Source organism: Eupeodes corollae, chromosome 1 (assembly GCF_945859685.1).
Source record: "Eupeodes corollae chromosome 1, idEupCoro1.1, whole genome shotgun sequence".
NCBI lineage: Eukaryota > Metazoa > Arthropoda > Insecta > Diptera > Syrphidae > Eupeodes > Eupeodes corollae.
In genome coordinates, this window is record NC_079147.1 from 71,978,327 (window position 1) to 72,006,281 (window position 27,955).

General features: G+C 33.4%; 1 protein-coding gene across 5 annotated transcripts in view; it reads right to left on the reverse strand.

Annotated features, from left to right (window-relative positions):
* Nucleotides 1–27,955, reverse strand: part of LOC129953938 (band 4.1-like protein 4) — a 399,888-nt gene that overhangs the window by 197,933 nt on the left and 174,000 nt on the right. For 4 of the 5 annotated variants that reach the window (XM_056067492.1, XM_056067490.1, XM_056067494.1 and 1 more), the window contains exons 3-4: nt 19,834–20,349; nt 910–1,227 (exon numbers count right to left, since the gene is read on the reverse strand). In XM_056067492.1, the coding sequence (XP_055923467.1) occupies nt 910–993 (84 nt within the window). In that variant the 5' untranslated portion in view covers nt 994–1,227; nt 19,834–20,349. The remainder of the gene's footprint in view (nt 1–909; nt 1,228–19,833; nt 20,350–27,955) is intronic. The other variant, XM_056067491.1, reaches the window with a different exon arrangement.

A 27,955-nucleotide genomic window follows, 5' to 3' on the forward strand; every position in this document is an offset into this window, starting at 1 on the left:
TCGAGAAACCTCAAAATTTTCAATTTAACAAATCGGACTCATTACAATAACTTTCTATGGGAAGTTAAAAGTGCATTAAAAGAAATTCGGCTCCAAAGAAGGCGAGGATAGTTCCATCTGCAGGCAAAGTCATGGCGTCAGTTTTTTGGAATGCGGGTGGAATAATGATTCCTGTGTTGAAGATATTTCAGACATGACCTACAATTCTTATGCCGAATCCGAACCTCAAATTTTGTAAATACTTTTTATAACAAGGATTATCACTCTTGGAGGATTTGTCAATTTCTCGCAGGAGGCAGTAGCCGTGAAAAAAATTAAGGTGACACAGGCAGGGATAAAACCCAGACATCTGACATGATGGGCCAACACACATACCATCACACCACAGGATTTCGCCTTGAAATTTGTATGAACTACATAATTTTCTTGAACTGGAGTTGAACTCAATTGTTTTGTACTTCTTGACATAGGTGAACTTAAATACCTTTCCCAACTTATATACGTTAAAAGTACTCCTTTATTTGAGTAAAATTAAGGTAACACAAAGCCCTGTTACGCTAACTCATACGTTGTAAGTACAAGTACAAAGAAATTTTACTTCCCCATGGATTACTCTCTCATGTTTCTACAAAGCAAAATATCTTTTCTGTTTTGTTAAAACTTTTCCAAATCTAATGTTTTTACGGGAACACAAAAAATAACATAAAATTAAAACTTTCAAAGCAAACAAAAATCCCAAAGTTCCGAGCTCTCACAACTACTCAACTTATTTTGCATATAATACAAATTTAAACAAAAAAAACACAGACTATTCGAAAAATATTTTCATTAAACTTATTTAACTATCCATAGTTTCAAAAGAAAAAAAAGCAAAAATCAAATTATTATATTTTTAAAGTTTTCACTTACCTTCAATTCATAAATAAAGTCCGTATCATCTAGAAGAACTATCCTAACAGGCATTATCCTTGATGGTCTGCAAAGGCAATCCATGTTGCAGCAGTTAAAGGTTCCTCGTCTCTTCCTCCACTTCTATAATATCTGTTTTTCTTTCTTTTTCACCAAACTTTCTGCTGTTTTTCTTTTCCTTTTTGTTTTCCTTTATATGTTTGTTTTGTTGTTGTATTTTTATTTATGCTTGCGTTAATTTTCTTCACAATTTTGCTTGTAAAATGATTTTTATAATTTCTTTCATCACAGAGCCAACACTGTTTTTCTACATGTATCCTGAAGCGAAAATAAATTGAAATCAAAAAATCAATACACACATTTTTGTAATTACATTTATGTTTGTATATAAAAAGGATGTTAAAAAATGGTATTTAAAAAAAGGATAAAACTGCAAGGACCATCAGGTTTATTTTTTTTTTCATATTTCAAGGGTGTTTCAGCCTGTAAGGGAAAAAGTTTTAAAAAACTGCAATGCTGGGGACATCGTTATTTCATTTAATATTCTGTGTTTTTATTTTGTGTATAAATGCTTTAGCAAAGTAATTTTCAATTTTGTCTTTAAACCGGATATCAACAGGTTAATGTAACTTAAATACAGGAAATAATAATGTTCAGGATAATGTTTGTGGAAAATATTGTCAACGATCTCAGTTAAGTGACATCATTATCTTTGTCAACATCAACACATGATGCTATGTTAACTGTAGCTGGTTGTAAGGGTAACCATTATAACCAAAACATGTTGGGGCATTAGCTATTCTCTAAACCAAAACGTAATTTTGTGGTTCCTGACAATTCTGAATGCCTGGTGCTTAACACGCACACACTTATGTGCAGAACATTTATGGTACATATTCATATTCACACATGTATATTGTTCAGCCCTATATTCTATGCATAAAGTGGTATGGCTTTAGTGTTTTAGGGAAAAACATTGCGCGAGTCAGGTCATTGACAAGAGTTACAACATTTTACAAGGTGAATTTCACCAATATGGAAGATGTTAGGGTTTTTTTATAAATGAGTCTTCCGTATTCGAAGTTTAAGCTTAAGTAGGCTTTTGGCCATTAATTGGTTTTTTTATATTAAATGACTTCGTCATTCTTATTTTATTTCGAACGTTAAAAATACTGTTTGAAGGTTAAGGAAATAGACGACTTATGAAGTATAGTATTACACATTCCTTGAGTGCGGCTGACAAAAAAATATTTATGTACCAGAAAGTGCTGGTGACCATTTTTGGAAATTTAAGTATTTCGGCAATATGGTGGGAATGCAACTAGCACAGAATATTTCTTAACAAAAAAAACCGATAACGCGAAGGGAGACATAAAACATTGCGGCGGTATTCAAACAATTTAAAAGATTCGGTTGTAATTATGTCATATTTAATTATCAAACTTTTTTAGGATTCTATTCAAAATATTGTTATAAACACACCTGCCTTAGTAAGACAATATTTTAAACGAATGCAAGTTTTTGACACAACATCCATATTAGAAGAGTGAAAAATGTTTGGTATCAAACATAGGGTTTTATTTCAGTAAAAGGATAGGCTAGGTAATGTATGGACACAGTTTTGGCTTCTTTAAATGTATAAAGGGTGATTAGGTTTTAAGGGCAAGCAAGTGGCACCGTTCTATTGAATACACATATTGTCGACATGGCGATAAAAAGTTCGTTATCGTTTCGTGTTATCGAACAACATTCACAGTAACCGCCTGACCGGTTTCATTTTGGAAAAAAATCAGCTTATGATGTTTATTGAGGAATTCACTAATCGTAAGGAGGAAGGTACTTCATCAACATTAGAAAAAATGTGTCAGTAAAATGGTTGCCACGATTGCGGTCCAGTATCATATATTTTTCATGAAATTTACCACTATCAGTTCGAACATTTGTAGCTATATACTCTCAATAACTCAACGAATTGCACCTTTTAAGTCTTTATGGAAGGTGAAGCATTGACATAAACCTTATATTTCGGTAATAATTGCACCAGCCAAATAAGAAGGAGATAAAAAACTGCAAATTGTTCTTGGTTTTTTGAAGTGACAATTTCGCTTAAATAAATAAATAAGGTGAAAAAACAGTTCGATGAGAACTAGGGCCTAGTGACTTACAACTCTCTACCATTCCTGTGTGCGTGTAATGTTGTCAGGGATAGAAGGGACAGAGTTGAGCCAAATCCGAACGCCTAATTTAAGAAAGTACTTTTTATGACAAGAATTATTCTTGGAGGATTGGTGTAAAATTAATATATTTTTAAAGATAAGACGACAGCTTCAAAAGCGATAGTCTCGCAAATAGAGAACTGCTCAAAATACAATCTGTTATTAAAACAACAACCTTCATAAGTTTGTGTACTTACAAAAGTTAAAATATCTAAAGTCTACCTAATAAACGTATTAATTTTAATCCTGTGTTGAGTATGTATCTTGAAATTTCGTCACTCACTTCTCTCGTCGTAAAGTTAAACATTTAATATAAGGTCAACAAATTCAATTGTGACACAAAGTAATGATGTAAAATTGTCATATTAAATCTAACTTTAAAATTGTAGGTAGACTTGTTTCTTAAAACATGAAGTTGATTTAACATTTATTCTACAGCCAAGTTTGAGAAAAAAAATTAAAAGTCCTCAGGAAAAGTTAAAAATTTGAGAAAAGGTAATATCTTATCTTATGGTCGCTTAATAATATGAAAAGTAGGTAAATTGGCTTAAATCATATTTTGACCTTAAACTTACAAAAAATTGTGCTATTTTTCACACTTTGAGTTCATTGAAAAATGAAATTTTATATTTGCAGCTTCAGATTAACAAATTAAAACAATATTGCGATACTTGGGACCTAAAAATTAATACTTCAAAGTCAAAGATAATGGTTTTTAGATCTCAAAACCGCAGTTATAGGACTAACCGTAATTGGCACCTTGACGGCTCAACCATAGAAGTAGTGACTGATTACAAATACCTAGGATTTACTATAACACATAACCTAAACCTTGGAGTTAATTTAAAAGACAAAGTGAAGGTAGCAAAATAAGCTATCAATGGTATGTGGTCAAACTTCTTCGAAAATTACTCTATAGATGCGTCGACTAAATTTAAAGTATTTGAGACAACTATCAAAAGTTCTTTGTTATACCCTAATGAAGTTTATGGATACAAGGAATTGGAAGTAATCGAATTAGTCCAACGGTACTTTTTCAAACGTATTTCCAGACTCGCTGAAAATACACCAAACTACGCTATTTACATTGAATCTAGTCTGCCTCCAATTAAACCTCAAAGGTAAAGTAGACTATATTGTTAAAGTCATTAGTAGACCTAATAATAATATTCAGAAAAAGATTATTTTGATAGCTCTACGTGGTAGATACTTTCCTTTTAAAGACTGGTTTGATTTGGCATCAGAATATTACTATCCGTTCCCACTAAGTATCGACCTTATTTCTATTTTATTTGAAACAATGTTTCTAAAATCAATAACAAGAGAGCAAGACAAGAGCTACAAGAACAGCTTACTCTAAACTCAACTTATGTCTCGGGTATGATAACTATTTTCGAAACGAGTTTACTGCCAAAGAGATAAGTCTTATCTTTAAAATTCGAGTTGAAATGCTTGAGCTTAATTTTAGACCTTACACTCGCAAATGATTTGAATCCAAATTGTTCACTATGTAACCTCAATCAGGCTAAAAATATTTCTCATTACTTAGCGTTTTGTGCAATCATACAGGAAATCCGAAGACTATATTTTAATAAAAGTTTTTTTTACAACTGAAGAATGTTTTGCAATTTTAAATGGAGGAAGTTCGTTCATAGACACATGTATATTAACTTTTTACACATGCGGCGTAATGAGAAGCTTTTTTTTAGCTAAACTAAAAGTCCAATTTGTGTATTGAAACACTTCAAATTACTTTTTGTACATACCTTCGTTATTATTTATAATTGCATTATTATTATTTATTATAATCGTAATAATTGTGTATTTAATTAATATAGTATATTTTTATGTTTGTTTTCGACTGTTCTTTTCATTGATATTAGGTTTATATTTTAACTGTTTAATGAAATTTATAAAATGTACTCTCTCTAAACGTATTTATTTAATTCACACAATTTGCATTTTTGGCAGACGGTTTATAAGCCATGCATGTAAATCTTTTAAGATAATTCTGTTAAATAAATTATATGTGGAATAAAAGCAAAAAAAATATTTTTCATAGTAATTGCTGTTGAAAATAGTCGGCATGATATTGCGCTTTTTATGGGGGGGGGGGGGGGGTTTGAGTTGTTTTCTTCTGAACCCTAAAATACAAAAACTCTCTTAACAGAAAGCAGTCACTTAAAGTTGGTTTGAAAATACTTCGAACTTTAAATTTTTTGGCTTACATGAACCACGTGGAGACATGGAAAAAGCAAGAATAACTGAATGTATCAGGCTTCATTGATGATGTATACAGTCTGGAACTGTATTCCAGCAACAAGCATGTTTCTTGGCAGGATATATTTAATAACTTCACAATTAGTTTTACAGATGTGACTTCAACAATATTACCACATTGAGCTGTCAAAATACATGCATTCCCTAAATTAAAACTTTTGAAAAGCTTAATCTTTATTTAAAATTTAAACAATGAAGTTTATATTTTTTTTGAAGTTTTACTCAAACTGTAAGCATACAATGGTGGTGAAATTCGCATAAAATTTAAGAGCAATGCAAGACAAAAAAAAAAAAACAGAAGAAATTTTGCTGCATTGCCATGGCATTCACACACAAGTTAAGCCAAGGGCCAAGGGAAAGTACAAGGAAAAATATTACATATTTGCTGGAAAACTTTTCAATTCCTTCACGTCACGGTTGGAGGAGCTTGCTTTAGCCTCGTCGTCATCGTCATCGTCATCGCCATCGTCGTCGTCGTTATCGTTGTTCTCGGGACATCATCATGTGTTATTTGTAGTGTAGGCTTCCTAGGTAAGTACGCAGGCTATGTGGGTTTTCCACATATGTATGTTGGCGACAATCTCAACAAAACGATACCAGCGATGATGATGACGACAACAGTAACAACAACAACAACGACGTCGAAGACGACGACAACGATGATGTTGATGGCGATGTGACGTCGTCGTCGTACGTTGTCGTTGACGACGTGTGACTTGTTTGTAATATGTAATGTGTCTCTAGTGTGCCTTTCAGCAGGCGAGAACGATGAGTTGCGAGTTTGAGGAGGGCTTGAAAACACAAGAGAGCAGCACAAATAAAGGCAACTCGTCCTCCCCAACCCCCTGAACCCTTAAAGTATCAACACAGTAGGTAAGGTAGGTAGGTATAGGTACTAGGTATGGTAAAGTATATTATTCGTTTCGTTTGGAAGCGAGTGAAGTGAACTTTTTGGAGACGAGACGCACAACATCGTTTTTGTTAAGCAGAACAGGCTGTAAAAATAATTTTCTTCTTGTTTCAGGAGTTTGTATTTTTTGTTTTGTGTTTTTTAAACTTTACTTACTTGCCAGAAACTGCTTGTTTGCGTATGGCATTGTTTTCAAGTCACTTTTTCCTCATTGCACGGCCGTACAACAACAACGAAAATATATATGTATATTCTCTAGTACTGTAAGATGCGGGAATCCAGGTGTATATTGTGTTATAAGCATTGCATTTATAGAAAAAGAGGGGCTTGAAATATTTAAATCACTACTTCAAGTGTCAAGCAAATGGAAATGGAATTATTATGGTGTTGAAATGAATCAATGGCAACAGCAACTGCCGGGTTTGTAACACATTGCTTCCTCTTCTTTTTGTAAGGAATTCTATGATGATGGTTCTGCTATATAGGAGTGCTATAGGTGCTGGCTCTACAGATCAAGTCTAGATTTGTGGGTTTTGAGTTTGAGATTTTGATTAGCAGGTTGGTGCGTTAGAAGAGTTTTTATTTTTTAAGAACAGGATTTTACGAGCGTTTAAGAAGTTTTAACATTTTTTTTTCATTTGAGTCAATATTTTTATATTGATTAAATGTTTTTAATAATTGATCATTCGTATAACTTTATTAATTTACTTATAATAAGAAAATTATAAGGATCAAATAATTATAATTTCATATTACGTAGCGTATTCTGATATGTTTGAATAAAATCTTGTAATTTTTGAATTGAAAGTGAAATATCTACAAAATTTTTCTATTTCTTTGATGCAATGAGCGCAGCTATTCTAAATTTGGAAATATTCAGCTTTAAGAGGGTAAGGTTTGTAGGGAATTAAATTGATGATTGGTATGAACATTTTGAAAAAATATACTTGTCAATGGAGTACAGAACAAATCACTTCTTCTTTAAGAAAACTATGACATGTAGAAAATTATTAAAATGATTATTATTCTTATTATTTAGCAATTACTCCAAAAGGATTTCTTTTCGTTTTTTTTTTCAAGTAGTAAATTGATAATTCTCCTTTTTTTATAACTGCTGCATTTGAATAAGTCTAGTGACCGTTATTGAAAATAATCAAAGCAAAGAATCTTGAACGGACCTATTAAATGGAATTCACTACTGTAGTCAGGTTCATTTCATCCACTGCTCATATAAGATGAGTTACTGTTAAAATGTCAAATGGATTTAGCAAATTGATAAAATGTAAAGAAGCCATTCAGTGATTTTAAGTTTAGAAAAATGTTAAGAAATAGTAAGAATATGAAATCGTTTTAAATTAGGTGTAAATCATCTTTTTAAATTGGTAAACTGCGAAAAATTACTATTTCATTTTACTTAAAACATTAAATTGTTAGTCCATTATTTGTAGAGTACATGTAACATAATACACTAAAGACGAAATTCTTTACAAAGTTCTAGTGTCAAAGACTCGGTTTATTGATAAATTACAAGTAGATTGAGTTCTATTTCATTTCATCATCTAGTTTTCAAACGTTAGAAATCTGATTTAGATCTTAGTTTGAGATAGAACTTCAAATTATTAGACCCTCAAACTTTGGGATCTTGTGTATTAGAACTATGTTTAGCAATGTTTTTATTTCTTCCAAAAGTTTAATTTTTAGCTTCATTCCAGTTTTCATAAAGTGTAAAATTTACATGAGTTATAAACTCATTAAATTATTTATTCTTCGTGAGGTTTATTTTAGTTTTAAATATTTTTTAAATCAAAGATATTGAGGACAATATATTTGCGTTAACAATTACCACAACTGTCAGCGCAATTAATATACATACAATATATAGATAACAGCTATTTTTATTATGTAGGGAAAATTTTCCATGGTCAACATGATCAGATAAAAATGTAGATAAATCTGATAATGTGAGACAAAACGCCCGGCTGACATTATGTGCATTTGAAGAAATTTTTAAACGTACTAAACTTTTATCAATAATGTTAGTTTTTTAATCTCGACAATGATCCTTAGGCTGCATCTACTTAACACACGATTACTTGAAACTTTTCAACATAATAATTTCTATCATTCGAATTGAATGAATAATATCATATTTTAGAGATTGAACTCGAAACCAATCTCATTTGATCTTTGTTTAAGTAAAATATTCAGTGCACCATAAATATATGTAAAATGGGCTATATCCATATATCAAAAAACAACAATCTTTAATAACAAAATTCGTAAACTAAATCGAATAAAACACGAAAACAAAATTTAAATTTGGAAAAAAGTAATAAGATCAAAACCAAATTTTGAAATTATGTTCGCTCCAACAAAATCTGACAGAATTTTGAGACAGAACTATCTACAGGGTGCTAAAAAAAATAGCAAAAAGAGGCTGGGATGCGACCCACACTGATAACTTTCCATCCCGTCTGTCGATTTGTCTTGCTTAAAAGTTTGTTTCTATGTACTCGTATCAATTTTTACCAAATTTGCGTACTATTTTTTGTAGATTTTATTTTTTATGAAAAAACGGACTGTTGGATTTTTATATAAAAGTTACTGAATATCGAAAACAACATTTTCTGTAAAAAAAAATAAGTTTGAAGCCAATTTTTTTTAATTCTTGAAAAGCTATTTGAGTCGAAAGTAAATTTTTACCAGGTTTTAGTATTGTTTTTTTTTAGAGTTTTGTTTTTTGTAAAAAAAACTGTCAATTCGAATTTTTTAAAAATTTTACAAAATGTTGAAAACAATATTTCTTATAAGATACAATTACTTTGAAGCCAATATTTAAAATTTTTAAAGAGATATTTGAGTCGAAAATCAATTTTTACCAACTTCTATACATTTTTTTTGGGATTTAATTTTTTGTAAAAAAAACTGTCAATTCGATTTTTTTCAAAATTTGTCCTAATGTTAAAAACAATATTTTTTATAAGAAAAAATTATATAGAACCTATTATCTCAAAGTTTTTAAAAGACATTTGAGCCGAAAATCATTTTTTACCAACTTTTGTTAATTGTTTTAAGTTTTTAATTTTTTTGCACAAAAACTGTCAGTTTGATTTTTTTCAAACTTTAACTGAATGTTGACAACAAGATGTTTTGAAAGATAAAATTAAATTAAAGCCAATATCTCAATGTTTTGAAAAGATATTTGAGTCGAAAATCAATTTTTACCAACTTTTATAAATTTTTTTGTAGGTTTTTATTTTTTGTAAATAAAACTGTCAATTCGATTATTCTCAACACTTCTCAAAATGTTGAAAACAATATTTCTTATAAGATAAATAAGCTTGAAGCCTAAATTTCAAGTTTTTGAAAAGATATTTGAATCGATATTCAAAACTAATTGAAATGTATGCTAATATCTACATGCTTCGAAGGCTTAAAACCACCAGCCCGACTTCATAAAATTTCTCAACTAACAGCAATTAAAATAGTTTAAAGGGCTCTAAGGATTTTGGCTCTCCAGCTAACGCAATTTATTTTGTTACCCTCTACAAGCCATTTTGTATAGGTTTCAGTGAAATGTAGAACATGCCTTAAACCTGTAGTTAGCATCAGGTTTAAGGCATATTCTTTATGAATAGCAACTAACTAACCTATATGTTGGAAATTTATTTTCTACCATTTCTGTTTTTTATATCTTGTAAACAATAATACATATTTGATAACTTCACATATTCTGATATTTCGAGGGGAGGCGGGGTTAACCCCCAAAATAAGTTTGAAGCCAATATTTCAAATTTTTGAAAAGATATTTGAGTCAAAAATCAATGTTTACCAACTTTTGTTTGATGTTTTTTTAGGTTTTTAATTTTTTGTACAAAAACTGTAAGTTAGATTTTTTTCAAAATTTTACTGAGTGTTAATATCAATATTTTTTGAAAGATAAAAGTAGTTTTAAAGCAATATCTAAAATTTTTGAAAAGCTATTTGAGTCGAAAACCAATTTTTAAAAACTTTTATACATTTTTTTTGTAGGTTTTTTTTTGTAAAAAAACCGTCAATTCGATTTTTCTCAAAACTTGTCCTAATGTTGAATACAATATTTCTTATAAGAAAAAATTAGTCAGAAGCTATTATATAAAATTTTCGAAATGATATTTGAGTCAAAAATCATTTTTTACCAACTTTCGATATTTTTTTGTCGGTTTTCAATTTTTTGTAAAAAAAACTGTAAATTCGACTTTTTTCAAAATGTTACTGAATGTTGACAACAATATTTTTTGAAAGATAACAGTAAATTAAAGAAAATATCTCAAAGTTTTAAAAAGATATTTGAGTCGAAAATCAATTTTTAACAACTTTTATTCATTTTTTTTAGGTTTTTATTTTTTGTAAAAACAACTGTCCATTCGATTTTTCTCAAGATTTTGCAAAATGTTAAAAACAATATTTCTTATAAGTTAAAATAAGTTTGAAGCCTAAATTTAAAGTTTTTGATAAGATATTTGAATCGATATTCAATTTTTACTAACTTTGAGTAATGTTAGATTTTTATTTTTTATAAGAAAAACTGTCAATTTGATTTCTATCAAAATTATATGAGATGTCAAAAATATTATTCTTCGTTGCTCAAAATTGTTTTGGAGATTAAATCATATTTTAGTCTTAAAATTTTGGAGATGACAAATTTTTTTTTCAGTTTTTTCGATTAATAAAAAAAACCGTTTAATGGAATTTTTCCAAAAACTATACTTGTTTGGTATCACATTACAGTTTATTATATAAAATTTAATTCAATCTCTAGCGTTTTTGGTTCTTAAGATATTTAGGGTTAACCAAAATGTTCACCTTTTTTTCAAACTGCTATGGTAAAAAAAAACCACCCACGCAATTTTCTTGAGAGCCCTTTCCGCATCTTTCTGACTTATTATCTGTATAACAAAATTTATTTGAAGTCGATATCTTTTCTGGTTCTTGAGCTATGGAGGACGAATAAAACGTCGCGAACGTACAAACGTACGTACACACGCACGCACAGACATCTTTCTAAAAATCTTTTATTTCGACTCTTGGGACCTTCAAACGTCGAGAAATGTCAAAATTTTCAATTTGACAAATCGGACCCATTAGAATAACTTCCTATGGGAAGTTAATAAACTAATAATCTCTAAGCTTTATCTAGGAAATATAAATTTAAATTTACTATGAGAACTCATACATCGATTGAAGTTGTTTGAAATAAGTTCGCTCAAACAATATCATATTTTAAAAGAAAATTCCAAAACCTCAAGTCGTATTGATAAATATCATATACAGGTCTAGTAACTTTATATAACACACAGCTTTTTCTCCTTAATATTTTAAAAACAAATATTTATTGACAAAATTGACCTGGCTCAAAATGTAAAATTTAAATAAGAATTTTAATGACAAATTTAAAAGTGATTAACAATTTATCAAAATCGACCCGCGTCGAATGAAAAAGGGTGATATCCATATGGGTGCAAAGAATGCTCTTTCCATACCTTTTCTAATAAAACTAACCTTTAAACATTGAGATTATATTAATTTTAGTAATTTAATTTCAAAAGTTTTTGAAATAAAAACTAAAACTGTAGTATGTAGTTTAACAATACCCAGACAGTCTAAGCTTAGTTTTATCTGAAATATTGCAATTTTTGTTAATCAAGTCCTTAAAAATCTTTTGTTGAATTAATTATAAGACTTCACAAATTTTACAATCATCATAAATTAGACCAGGGTAGTGAACTTATGACTGAAATAATCATTAAGTTATAAGTCTGTTGATGATTTGTGAACTTAAAAAAAAAATAATTCAGAAGTTAGTGAATTATGACTTTAAAAAAAATTGAATTCGCGAGTTGCTAAGTGTTTTTTTTTTTTTTTTCTTAATTCATAAGTCATTAAGATTTAGGATTTTAATCTTTCTTCACTAACTAGAAAGGATCTAAGCTTTTGCAACTCTGCATTTGACACCACACAAATGTTGGCTTCAATCATTTGATTGAACTGGAAGACTTCATGTAAACTTTGCATTATTCACATTTACTAACCATTTTTGGAAGCATTAAGTTGAAGTCACACAGATCTGACTGTAATTTTGTGGATTTTTACACACATGTTGATGCCTTGGTTAACCTTTTATTAGAGGAACGTACCTTCGCGGAACTGACATTTTTAACACTTCATCATGTTTATTATGTTTTTCTTTTTAGAATTGCGATTTGAAGACAATTTTGTTTAAATTTAATAGCATAATTTCAGTCAATCTATCAAAATTTGTAGAGTTACGAGTAATAAAGCATATGTAAATGATTTATTCTAGAAAAGTCAAATTTATAATTTTAATCTTTTTGCATCTTAGAATTTGGATTTCTTCAAATTTAAAGTAAAGCGGTCCATAGACATCACACTTGTATTCACATTTGTGTCGGTGTGCAGAAATATGTGCTTTGAGTGCGCTGGATCAGACACTGATTTTCGAGCAATGTACAATAATTTTTTTAATTTTTCTGTGTCGGTGTCTCGATCGTAGTGATATGTGGGGGGATGGAATCGGTGTTGCTTGCTGTACGGCACAAGTTCTTTCATTAAAAGATTCATGTTTAAACGTCACTCATTTTGATCTTTTCATTTTGAGATTTCTTTTACAACCAATACAAGTTAGTGTGTCGGGTTTGGCTTAATGACACTCCGAGTGTCATCACACCGTTGTGCACACAAGTGTGGTTTCTATGCGCCGCTTAAGAGTAAGAAATACACAACTTTTGATCTTCCTATAAAATAAGGGCACTGTTTAAATGTCCCAAATTTAAAGAATTGATTCATTTTTTAAATTTAAGACTTTGTTACTATTTTTGTTTTAAGGCAGTAGTAACAAAATCTTTGATTGCAAAAAGTAAAAGACTTCCTTGTTTAATGTAAATCGTCTTTAAGACTAAGTTTATTTAATTAACCCACTTTAAAAATACAAATTGGTCAAATTATGTATCATATATGTATAAACTCATATTGGCTAACTGCAAAACGGAAACCAAACACTTCAAAACCCAGAAGTAACCCAATTCCAAAAAGAAAACGAGAATAGAAAATTAAGACAGGAAAGCACTTGACAAGTCTTATTAAAGTACTTAGTTCAACTCTTCACTCAACCATTATATAACTCGTGTTGACCTCTTTTGCACTGACACATCATCATATTAAATCGATTTGGCAACTCTGTGTATGTGTATTTAACTCGCAGTCTGATACTTAAGTGTTAACACCTTCTGGCCCAACTTCTTACACTTCGTCAGTTCCTATTCCTGTATTTTTCTATCTAACTATACATCACCCCCATTTCACCCCTGCATTTCTATGTTTCAATGATGAGGATGACGATGTGATGGAAATGATGATGAATTTGTATAAAGAAAAACCATATACCGTTATGAGTTTATAAGTATATATGTATGTATGTAGGTATATGAAAAAATAAGTTTGTGTAATGTGTGACTAAAGTGTGGTGATATGCCTTATAACTTAAGTACTATGTAGAATAATACTCTTCTACTTGTATCCCGGTAGTACCCGGTAGTTCATACCTATACATACATTTATGTTGCTCCTTAAGTTTTATACAAACAGTTATGGCCATAATAATAAGAACAATAATTCATTTTAGTTTATTATGTCCTTATAGTAATTGTGTCAGCAGGTAATCTAAAATTTAAATACTAAACTTTAATAGTCAATATTTTTTAGGAGTTTTGTTATTTTGTGACTTTTAAAAGTTATATTTGTTTGAATGAATTTTTCAAAATTTGTATGCAAAAATTTGGGGTATGTGCTTATAAATTGAAAGCAAATTCGACCGTCTACGGAATTATATAAATTTGTAACTATTAATAATTACATTGCGATTCAACTTTCTGTTTAATATTCGGATTCATAAGCTCTCTTTATAAGAAAATTTTGTACTAGTTTTTAATAAAGTTTTTTTCTTTCAGGAATGTTGTCTTTGTCAATTTGCAAATATAAGACTAGTCGTTCGCTAAGTAGCATCATTTTACTTAATCGCATATCTTGAAAACCTAAGACAGTAATAAGATAGCCAGCTTATAATGTTAGAGTGCTAGTACTATACAGCACAGATTGACAACATTGCGATTGATGCACGACAGTTCTCCAGTGTACAGGATGTCCAAACATTCCGAGGAGCCAACATTCACTCGGACCACTTCCTCGTTGCAGCCAAGGTACGGTTGCGGATATCCCTATCGAAGCCAAAACAATCGAAGAGACTACCATGTCCTATTCCAATCGAGTCTCTAATAACCTCTTAAGGAGTCCTATGCTGCCTGCATTAGCATTGAAAATCAGTGGCAACTTTGCTTTGCAGCCATCAGAAGTGCTAGGTTTCACTCGGCCATTACAGCGAGACCACTGCTTTAACGACGAATGCCAGCAAGCGCACGTAGTGAAACAGGAGGCATACAAAACTGCGCTGCACAGAAGGACCATAACTGCTCGCGAGCGCTACGAGCACAAGAGGAGATAGACTTTTTCGATGGAAAAAAGAGCATAAGAAGTGCCCGAGGAGATAAAGGGATTTCACAAGACAACAGGAATGAGGTTTTATCAAAAGGTAAAAAAACCTCCCAAGTGTACCAGCCACGAACGAACCGCAGTCGATGCTGAGAATATGGAAAGACTACTTCTCCAAATTATAAAACGGCGATGACGAACCGCATTCCGCTGTAAGGGAGATAGAACCACTCAATCTCGGCGACGCATATCAACAATTCCGCCTACCCGACCTCGACGAAGTGAAGATAGCTTTATCTAAACTGAAGTCAAACAAAGCTGCTGGGCTGACGGCATTGTTGGCGAACTATATTCAAAGCAGCATGTGATGAGTACCCATGACATGATGGTTAGTACGTTGGACTGTCATGCCAGAGGTCTTGGGTGCGATCCCTGCCTATGCCATCTAAAGTCTTTTCACGGGTACTGCCTCTTGCGAGGAATTGACAAATTCTCCAAGAGTAACTCTTGTCATGAAAAAGTGCTTTCTCAAAATTAGCCGTTCGGATTCGGTTATAAACTGTAGTTCCTCTCCATTCCGGACAACATTACTCGCACACAGGAATGGTTGATAGTTGTAAGTCACTAGGCCCTAGTTCTCAACGGACTGTTGTGCCACCCAATTTATTTATTTATTTAGGTGATGACTTGGTAGGGAGCACCAACTCATCTGCAAAATATGGTAGAAAGAAAGCATGCCCGATGAGTGGACTCTCATCATAGTTTGAACGATTTATGATGAGACCCTCTAAATTGCGCCAACTACAAAAGCATCAGCCTCCTTAACATTGCATATAAGATTCTCTTCCCCTTATTATATGAACGTCTGAAGCCGTTCGTCAAAAACCTGATAAGTTTTTATCAGTGTAGACACAGATCATGAAAGTCCACTATAGACCAAATATTCACACTACGGCAGATCTTGGAAAAAACCCAGGAACTTCAAATCGATACTCACCATCTCTTTATCGATTTTAAAGCCGCGTATGACAACATCTATAGGGAAGAGCTCTACCGAGCAATGTCTAGTTTTGGCATCCCTGTCAAACTTATCCGAGAATGCACGCTGATCTATCAAGGTCGGAAAAGATCTTACCAATTCATTTGATGTCAAAAAAGGTTTTAGACAAGGCGATGCACTGTCATGCGACTTCTTCAACATCGTTCTGGAAATAATTGTGCAAATTTCAATGGTCATCACTAGAGGCACAATCTTCCAAAGGTCCATCCAATTACTCGGATACGGAGATAATATTAACATAATTGGAAGATCAAAACGTGATGTCAGTGGTGCGTTTTTGAGCATTGTGATGGAAGCGAAGAATATGGGTTTAGTGGTAAAAGAGGGCAAAACCAAGTAAACGGTGATTTTTTAAGAGCTTGAGAACTTTAAAAAAAAAAAAACGCATAAAGTTTTAAAAATCTCATCGATTCTTTATTTGAAACGTTAGATTGGTCCATGACATTTACTTTTGGAACATAATTTCATTTAAATGTTGACCGCGGCTGCGTCTTAGGTGGTCCATACGGAAAGTCCAATTTTGGGTAACTTTTTCGAGCATTTCGGCCAGAATAGCCCGAATTTCTTTGGAAATGTTGTCTTCCAAAGCTGGAATAGTTGCTGGCTTATTTGTGTAGACTTTAGATTTGACGTAGCCTCACAAAAAATAGTCTAAAGGCGTCAAATCGCATGATCTTGGTGGCCAACTTACCGGTCCATTCCTTGAGATGAATTGTTCTCCGAAGTTTTCCCTCAAAATGGCCATAGAATCGCGAGCTGTGTGGCATGTAGCGCCATCTTGTTAAAACCACATGTCAACCTAGTTCAGTTCTTCCATTTTTGGCAACAAAAATTTTGTTAGCATTGAACGATAGCGATTGCTATTCACCGTAACGTTGCGTCCAACAGCATCTTTGAAAAAATACGGTCCAATGATTCCACCAGCGTACAAACCACACCAAACAGTGCATTTTTCGGGATGCATGGGCAGTTCTTGAACGGCTTCTGGTTGCTCTTCACTCCAAATGCGGCAATTTTGCTTATTTACGTAGCCATTCAACCAGAAATGAGCCTCATCGCTGAACAAAATTTGTCGATAAAAAAGCGGATTTTCTGCCAACTTTTCTAGGGCCCATTCACTGAAAATTCCACGTTGTGGCAGATCGTTCGGCTTCAGTTCTTGCACGAGATGTATATTATACGGTTTTAAACCAAGATCTTTGGGTAAAATCTTCCATGTGGTCGAATAACACAAACCCAATTGCTGCGAACGGCGACGAATCGACATTTCACGGTCTTCAGCAACACTCTCAGAAACAGACGCAATATTCTCTTCTGTACGCACTGTACGCATTCGTGTGGTTGGTTTTATGTCCAATAAAGTAAACTGAGTGCGAAACTTGGTCACAATCTCATTAATTGTTTGCTCACTTGGTCGATTATGTAGACCATAAATCGGACGTAAAGCGCGAAACACATTTCGAACCGAACACTGATTTTGGTAATAAAATTCAATGATATGCAAGCGTTGCTCGTTAGTAAGTCTATTCATGATGAAATGTCAAAGCATACTGAGCATCTTTCTCTTTGACACTATGTCTGAAATCCCGCGTGATCTGTAAAATACTAATGCATGAAAATCCTAACCTCAAAAAAATCACCCTTTATATGCTGTCATCAAAAAAGGACACTGAACAACAACGTCTTGGAAAAAATTTCACCATGGACAGCTATTGTAGTAACCGTGGCATGATGGTTAGTGCGTTGGGCTGTCATGCAAGGGGTCTTGTGTTCAATCCCCGCCTGTGTCACCTTAATTTAAAAAAAAAATTAATTTGCGCGTGTACTGCATCTTGCGAGGAATTGACAAATCCTTTAAGAGTAAATCTTGTCATGAAAAAGTGCTTTCTCAAATTAGCCGTTCGGATTCGGCCTTAAATTGTAGGTCCCTTCCATTCCTGACAACAGTACTCGCACACAGGAATGGTTGAAAGTTGTAAGTCACTAGGCCCTGGTTCACAACGGACTGTTGTACCACCCAATTTAATTTAATTTAATGGACAGCTATAACTTTGAGGTAGTTGAGGACTTTGTCTACCTAGGCTTCGCTCAGAGAACGAAACCAGCGCTGAAATCAAACGAAGAATAACTCTTAAAAATAGCTGTTTCTTTGGACTCTCTTGAGCAGCTAAAATCACCATCTATAAGACACGCATCATTCCCGTTCTCCTTTATGGCGCTTAGGCCTGGACCCTGTCAAAGAAAGATGAGAGCGTCTTAGGATGCTTCGAGAGAAAAATTCTTCGGGTGATTGCTTGTCCCTGGAGACTGGAGGAGAAGATATAATGACAAACTGTACAGCGACACTAACTAAGTTAACAGAATTAAAGTCCAACGACTAAGATGGCTAGAACATGTAGAGCGAATGGAATAAACGCTCCAGTCCGGAAGGTCTTCAAATCCAATCGTGAGGGACGGCGCAGTAGAGGAAGACCGCGACTCAGGAGGCGCACGCAGGTGGGTGAAGACCCGAAGCAACTGCTAGCTATACACCAAGCTGGCTGGACACCCATTTTGGTTGAGGCCTATGTCCGCCCCGAACTGTAGCGCCACTTTAAGTAAGTAAGTTAATACATATATTTGGAAGTAAATTGCATAATCGAGTGTGTTGATGGGAAGATTAAAAATTGTTTAATGAAGCTCCTTTTAAGTTTCTCTGTTTCCACATACTTTTCTATTCCCAAACTAATTTGGACTTCACAGCTGAATTGAATATTCGATATTTGAACAACAATTAGACAAACAAATATCTTCATGTTAAGTTTATGAGACTTTCAGAAATGTTGACCATTTAATTGTGATGTTTATGTCAAATTTAATGTAGCTTAAGGTTCATTTGAAGATATTTATATTCGTTTGTAACTTCCAATCTAATAAAATTTCACTTTCAATTGCCGCCAACTTCTGTTAAATTTGATTGATTAAAAATCATAATTTTTGGTGTATATGACATATGATGTGCCCCTTTTTATTTCTAATACGAAAAGCTTTTACTATTGATATCAAAAATAAGATTTGGACACTTTTGTAGTATTTTTTCTAGATCTAGCTTGGAATTCGGAAAACATCTTTTTTTCTTCTTCCCAAGTCGACCGTTTGTGTAGTCTATTTCTGAAAAATAAATCCTTCCGATATCGATATTATGAAATTGCACCTTTTCTGAGTGTTTAAAATTTGTGTACTAAAGTTTTGTCTCTAAAAGAAATTGTAAGCTTTTTATTGGATTTTGGTCATTTAGTAACATTTCGCACAGAATTTTGGTCTACTTTCGCGAAAATATTTCTTGTTGCAGTTTTTCTTCGAAATAATTCCGAAATCAATTCCAGATTGAAATTTCTATCAAAAATTTGACTTTTTGAATCAAAATAGTTTTTTTTATGAAATTCAAAAGTTCCTTTAATTTTAACGCGCTGAGTTAATATTGAATTAGAACCCGTCGCGTGTTGGTTAGTTTGTAGGACTATCATGTCAAAAGTCTTGGATTCAAACCTCGCCTGTGCCAATTTAAAGTGTGTTCATGGGTACAACTGCATCTTGCAAGGATTTGACAAATTCTCTAAAAGTAATTCTTGTCATAAAAAGTGCTTCCTCAAATAAGCCGTTCAAATTTAGTTCCCATCCATCCCTGACAACATTATTCGCACACAATAATATTGAAACTTGGAAACAGGTAAGCTCAAAAGTAAGACATGTTCCCATTATTTTGACCATAGCTGTTTGTATTTAAGAATGATGAGTGTTGTGAATAATGATGATTCGTCTACATTAATACATGTATACAGTGTATATTGTATAACCATGTGAGATATATGAATAGGATATTGTGTGTTTTGCTTATTTGCGAGACGGCTGTGAAAATGTACATTTCTACATACCTATAGTTAAAGTTATATATGGTTTTCCTGGATGATTTTGCTGACTTTGCGTTTGCGTTTGGGTTTGCTGCCTCCAGAAACACTACGTCTACGAAGACGACGATGTTAAACCACCAGAGTTTGTTCAGCTCATAATATCGTGTCGTCACTCCATTCCATCTTGGACGAGCTGGATTGCTTCCACAAACAGTTCACTGAGTGTTAACATGTTTGCCTATTAGTTTTTATAATATTTTTTTTCTTCTTTCTCTTCGTCTTCTCTCCTGTGGTCCTTCCTTCTATTCTAAGGAGGAGCAAATGTTGCTGATCCAAAATATAGTATCTAACCCTCTTTAATACTGGATGAGGATAAAGATGACTGTGGACCTATCTGTTCCCTAATATATCTATGGAAGAATTATTCGAATATGAAGATGATGATATGGCTATGCTATGCTATGGTGATGGTGATAATGATGGCACCTAAGCAAGTGTTGATTAACGCTTTTTACTTTATATACTTTGTTATAGAAGAATCTGCAAGCATAGAAGAAAAGAAAGAACAAAATGTCGAAAATTAATATAAAGCATCACTATCTTTTCACAATCTATAGTTAAAAAGGGGGGGGGGGGGGAATATGGGGTTTAGATAAGGCAGGCAGGCTAAAGCAACAAAAATTCAAGAGTGTTTAATTAAAAATATAGGAAGGTGGAAGAGAGATATCTAACAAGGCAAGCTAACTAAAAGTCAAAGAATTAATGTAAATACCAGGGCCGCTGTTCTCAATTTATGACTATCAAGGGATTTTAAAATTTCACCCCCCAAAAACAAAAAACAAAATAAGTATTGATAATTTTAAATCATATCTATAAGTTGGATCAATACTAAAGCAAACTACTCAATTCAAAGTTCCAAGTATTAACAGAGCTTAAATACATTATTTTAAAACAATTTTAAGCCAGCTAGGATAGAAGTAATTTTAAGTATTACACCGAAAACTTTCATCAGCTCTATTTTAGCTTGGTTGGATTTGTTTCCAGGCCATTGCCCTACCTCTTAATTAAGACATCTCAGCATCTTAAGGTTGACCATAAATAATAAAAATGAAGCAAATTTTATAATTTTACGAAAGGAAATTGTCAGCTACCACGTCCAATAATCGAAATTATTTAAATTTTAATATTTTACGGTATATAAAAGTGTTTTAAATATTTAATAATGTTACAGGCATTCAATTAATCAGCAAGGTACACATTTTTTAAAGTTAGATTTGATTAAATAATATTTAAAGATTGGGATTTATTATATTCCTCAGTCATCTAGGACAGACAAGGGGTTATCTAATACCCTTATAAGTTACAACTTTTAAAATCAGATATAACAAGGTAAACAGGAAAAGCATTAAATAAAAGTTCCGATGCACATTGGTTTTGAAAGTCTAAATAAAGCACTACTAAGCCAAGTAAAGCATTTCACATTCGTGAAGTCCAGCTAGAAAAAGGTTCTCTTTACTTGAGAGGACCCCAGGTGAAAATCTGTGGATAAAGACATGATATGCAAACACAGTGGTGTTGAGTACACTACTATTTGTTTTGTTTATTAATGATATCTTGGAAGAGGTCGGAGGAGGAATCCAGTTCGGAAGTACTCGGATACCAGGACTGATACTGATGACATAGTTTTTTTTTTTTATCTGAATCGGTGGAAGGAATGCAGCGTATGGTGAACAGACTGGAGACTTACTGTGAAAATTGGAATCTTTCAGTTAATTTACAAAAGTCTAAAATTATGATATTTCGGGGCGGAGGAGGAAGATATGCAAATAATGAACAGTGGATGTACAAATGTGAATATGTTGCAATTGTTCGAGAGTACAAATACTTAGCGTTTTTAATAACATCTAACCACGCCATAAAAAAACATTTTGAGTTCAAGTTAGCGGAATGGAAAAGAGCAGTTTCTTCTGTGTGGAAACGTTGCATCGATAATAAAGGTGTCAAGATCAGTTCGAAGCTAAAAATGTTCCATGCGACAGCAGCTTCTATAATGCTTTATGGCGCGCAGTTTTATTAATATTGTAAATACGAGGAGGTGGAAAAGTTCGTCAGGTATTTCTTAAGCGCATTTTTTAGCTAGCAATTTGCATTCCAATTAATACGCTACATTTGGAAACAACTGAACCTCCATTGTTCTAAAGGACCTTAAAGCTGCATTTTGACTACATTATTAAGTTGATGGAAATGGACGAAGAAAGATTGCCGAGACAAGTACTTAAACAGATTTTGTCATCCAGGGGTAATCTAGTCAAAAAGTGGGAGGAGTGGGCTCTTAGCTTAGGTGAAAGTATCGAATTTTTACCTCGTATAAGCCAGATCTAAAAGACAATTTTAAAAAAATAATAGAGAAGTTAAGCCATGTCGCTTATAGAAGTTTCAAAGATGAACCTCAATGTTCGCAACAAAGAATGATTTACAGTCAACTAAATTTAGATCTTCAAGAACGAACAAACCTCCTCAACCGTTTCCCTATCAGTATGATAAATGTTATATTTAAAGTTAGAGGTGAATTATTAAATTTAAATTACATTCCGCATCGACCATATCTGCCAATCATATGCGACCTTTGCAATCTGAATGTGAGAGAAAATGTACACCACTTCATTGCAAGATGTCCTGTTTTGCAAGAGTTTCGTATAAAATATTTTGAAGCAGCTGTGAATTGGTCGAAACATTGGAAGTTCTAAAAATTGTATATAAATATATTACAACCGCATTGCTTTATAGACAACGTATCTGCGAAGAAGACTTTTAATTTAACAACTGGGTTAAATTATGCAATTAACTTAAATACATTGTCAATCTGGTAGACGGCCCCTACCCAAACCACATTTAACTTGTGAAAATAGTACCATAATTGTTAATTTTAAAACTATTTTTCAAATAAAGTTTTTCTAAATAACTTACTACAAATATTGTGGCTAAATTATTTAATGGGAGGGATGCACGTAGTCATTTAACTAGAGCTTTATTTATGAAAATAATGATACAAAAGTTTTTTGAAAGCTTTCCAAAATAGTGAACTTCTAGCGTGCATAGATTCCATTTTACGGCAGTTTGAGGCCCTTACGAAACGTGAAAGACTTATAATGTTAATATGATTAAGATCGTTATTGAAGAATTTTACTAGGTAAGTCTTGCATTTTTGAGCTAAAGAAGCCATTAACATTGTACAAAGGAGGTGAAGAACTGTTTTCTCCTCTTCCACATTCTTACAGATTTTGCTAAAGCCATTTGAGAATATATGCCTACCAGCAACACCGATTATTGAGCTCATATGCGATCTGCTTAGAGATAGCAAGCATATTGAGCATTTTAAATTTAGTGAAGGCCAAATGTTTTTCTAGGCCAGACAAGTGGTAATGTTTTTTCACATGATTTTTGCCTTCTTCATAGCGTCTTGCATTACCAAAAACTTAATGTAGCTAGCATTTGTCAAACGTGGTAGATTGGGTTGGACTGTACCATTTCTGGCGAGTTTATCTGCCTTACAAATTTCCTGAAATGTCTATATTGAATGGCACCAAGCAAATGTGAATGTTAAGCTGATGTACGAGTACATCTTCATTAGATATAATCGACAATTATGGACTGTTGTCCAGAGATTTGATAGCGGCCTGACTATCTGAGAAACTATGGATATCAGGTGTTGATGTCATGTTTTCTGCCAGGAAAATACTTCTTTTATCGCCTAAAACACGCTTTAATGATTGGAAAGGCGGAATGAGTCACTAAATTTCAGTCATTTAGAGTACACACCTCCACCAACTACTTCATTTATTTTTGATCCATCTGTGTAAAAGTCGATTGACTCGTCTTCCAGGAAAGTCCTATCACCCCAGACAGATGTGGAAGATATAGAAATCTGGAAGTTTCTGCCGAATTGTATATGGGAGATGGTATAGTTTGTGTGCTTTGGAATTGAAATACTTAGGAATTAGGAAGTGGTCAATGCTGTTGTTAACTCACTGCGATGAAGTTTTGAGTCGAATAGCAGAGTTTGCACATATTTTTTTGCTTAGTATATTACTCTGAATGCAGACCAGTTAGAATTTTATTTACCACCAGGCTCCAGAGGAGAGGGGATAGAACTCCACCTTGCGGTGTTTCCTGCTAACAATTCTTCTAACAGAAGAGTCTCCAAGTTTTGAGTTACTTATTCTGATAGTCAGTATTGAATGAATTAACTCCCCAAAATAACCTTTTAAATTCAGAGATTTAAGTGCAGATGTGTCCACGTTATTAAAAGCACCTTCGTTGTCAAGGAAAGCAACCATAGTGAACTCTCTATGATGGAGGGAATATTCTATGGTGCATACTAGGGTGTGTAACGCCATTTCCACCGATTTTTTTTAAAGTAGGCATGTTGAGACATAGACAGAAGTCTTTTATCAGTACTTGCCCTTAAATGGAAATCTACCAATCTTTCTTAGGTCCTAAGAACAAATGATGATTGACTTATAGGTCGTATATCTTAAAGCTTGACTTGTGGGCAGTTTCCTGCTTTGGGTATTAAAACAAGGATTGTTACAATTATGTCTGAGGCTTTTTGTATTTCGGCTGGTATTATACCATCTGGTCTTGCAGATTTAATGTATTCTAAGCTCTGGAAAACATATTGTAGCTTGTCCATTGTGATAAGACCTTGTTGATGTGTTACATTGGTACTTAAAAGTATTTAATTGTTACAAGTTGCATTCAGAGAGCTACCAAGAAAGTTAGTATCTAGTAGTAAGCTTAGCGATTCTTCTCTTGAAGTTATCTTGAAACCATCTTCATTTTTCAGAGAGCTTGGAATCGCTGAATTAGTTTAAAGAATATGCAAAGAAAATACTTGAAATTAGATGATTTTAAAAAGAGGCCATACAATATGCGAACAATAACAAACACGAATACCCATACCCAACTAGGGCCTAGTGACTCACAACTCGTGGCCATTCCTGTGTGAAAGTACAGTTGTGAGGGATGGAGGGGACCTACAGTTTTAAGCCGAATCCGAACGGCTACTTTGAGAAAGCACTTTTCATGACAAGAATTGCCCTTAGAGAATTTGTCAATTCCTTGCAAGAGGCAATACCCGTGAAAGAAACTTTAAACGGCATAGGCAGGGATGGAACCCAAGACCTCTGGCATGACAGTCCAATGTACTTATCATCATGCTATGGGTACTGCTGTTTTTTATTTTAAGATCATAAACATAAATAGTAAAATCGTATAAGATTAGGAAGGTTACATTTCAGACATCATAAAAAAAGATATTGCAAAACGTTGGTAACAAATAAATAACCTTTTTCTCTGAACTCTATACGCCTGAAATTTGCCTACCAGATCCGCTACTGTCTAGAAATTATGTATAATACTTGCTCATCTTCATCAGGAGAGCAAATGCATATAGAGAAGTAATGTCATCGACAACGACGACGACGAGTGAATTGATGTCTTGATTAAGACGTGTTATGTGTGTAGAGTGTGTGATGTGGATAAATTTATGGCACATCCGCACCTCAAGCCTTTGTACTACGTACCTTTAAATAAATTCGCACTTTATCCTTTTTGCTTTTGCTAATATAGAGCTATGGTACATAAATAGCTAAGAAGAAAGGAGCACCCTTAAGTCAACGTTCGTATAGATGGGTTTACCCATATGAACTATCTTCAAATGAAATATTGTCACTAGACCTATATAACTTGGTATAAGCTATGAGTTATAGAGCTATATTGACGGCTTTGAGATATGTACCTACTAGAAGAATATTTTTTGTATCTGAGGTATGTCTTAAGGTTTGAAAGTTGAACCAGTTTCGTGTGATGATGTCGCTTTTCATTAATTAAAGTTTTAATCAAACAAACACACCATCACATCAGTGTAATGTTGGTTGATATGAAGGAACTCGAACCCAAACCCAAACACAAACCCAGGCCAGCATCCTACTGACGGATGTTGAAGCTGGCTTGGCTTGGCACTCATGGGTACCCTGGCACTGGGTGGGTACACAAAACTTAATAAAATTCCTCAGTTGAGCTGACAAAATAAAAATAAATTAACAAAAAGAAAAAACAGAACTTTATAATATAAAGGAATCTTTGGAGCGAACTTATTTGTCAACTATATGGTACTGCGATGATGATGGCTGAATTGGTCGAGTGTGATTTTGACTCTGGATAGTCGCAACGGAACGGAACGGACGGAACGAAACGGGATGGGATGGGTTGGATAGAGTGAGTTACGATGGGGGCTAGATTAAGCTCTTTTCTTTTGCAATTGCAACCAGCTCCAGCGAGAGGGTCATTCATCCTGAGTGGTGTGGTGGGTATGCGAGTATAATATAAGTGAATGGAGTGTTTGTACTTTAATTTAGTTTAAATTACTTTAATTTAATTGACATGAGAAAATTTCGCTACTCGTTCATTATACTATCTACATTCTACATCATGTGACAGATACACAGTGATCAGTGATGAATGAGATTATTATATTTTGTATAATGAAAAGGAAAAGCATTTTTGTGATACTCGTAGTTGGATGAGCATGAGAGTGAATGGACTGAAAGGTGATTGGACTTTGGATTTTTATGCATTCAAACAGATACATAGATACCCTTTATCTACAATTGGATTACATTTCATCACTTCGGATTAGATGAGATTTGATGATGACAAAATTTAAGCTCATCAGACAAAATTAATGGAGGAAGTAATCCAATTATTTGTGTTACTGTTGGTGAAAGGTTTTATCTCCGTTGTTTCAGCGATGCAAAGTCATCGATCACACCGACGAAGTAAGTAATGCAGCCCCATATTTTTTGCGATTTTCAGTTTGGGAAAGATCACTTCGAAGAAACATTTCGACAATAGAAAAACAAAAAAAAGGTGAGGTACCTAATCTATGTACTTGAACATTTTACAAATTTTATTATTTGCAGTTCGCTCAGAAGAAAATCTGTTTCTACACGTCAATTAATAAGTATTAGGACTAAAAAACGACGTACAGTCAGCGTAGGCCACCTAGTGGCCTGACAGCTGTTTCCCACTGAAGTACCCGTGGCATGATAGTTACTGCATTGAACTGTCAGAGGTTTTGAGTTCAATGCTTATCTGTGCCATCTAAAGTTTTTTCACGGGTATTGCCACTTGCGAGGAATTGACACATCCTCCAAGAGTAATTCTTGTCATGAAAAGTCCTTCCTCAAATTAACGGTTCGAATTCGTCTTAAAACTGTAGGTCCCCTGGCACACAGGAATGGTTAGGAGTTGAAAATTGTGAAAATCTTTAAAGCACTTTCGTTTCTCATTGAAGCATAAGAATACTGCACATTTTTGGCAATTTAAAAAGGATCGATATTTGTCACATTATTGACATACTTAGCTTAGTTTAATACCATCTTTGATTGCTGTTTTTTCTGCCATACTTCCATATCTCTTTTTTTCAATTCTGTCTCAGGAGTCATTGCGAGTTCGATACACGGTTAAGTCTTTACTATTCCAAATGATAACATACAATTTTTAAGCATATATAAACTTGAGGCATTAGGCTACGGAACCAATTATCAAAACAAATTGTATAGTTTTCAAAATGTAGGTACTGTGGAAGAAATTCTTGTTACTACATTTGAACTGACAGGAGGATTAGTTTCATCTAATGAATGCTTTGATCTTCCGTAAAAATGTCAAAATCGTAGGTGAACCCTGAGATATCACTTAGAATTTGATTTTTGTAGCATCATTCATGAGGTTTTGCAGGGTTGTAATGCTTTAGTTCGTATTGGTTTTTGGTTCGTGTTATTTGCTCATCTACCCATAAATATTCCTTTTTTGTACTCCAACAGCAAAAGTTTCCGGATTTTGGCAAGAAGAGGTCTGAATTTAAAAAGCTTTTCATGGCCACCTGGTTGCACGAGACTTGGAGTATTCATTGTTTTTGAAGTGTAAGTTTTTCTTTAAAAGCTCAAATCTGTTGCATGTCATGATTTAATAAAGACTTGAGATTGACCAACATCCTTCGCCCAATACAGTCTGGTCGGTGGAAATTTCACACAAGACATAAAAATAGTAATTCCAATAAATTGTCCGATTTCGTTTTTCGTGA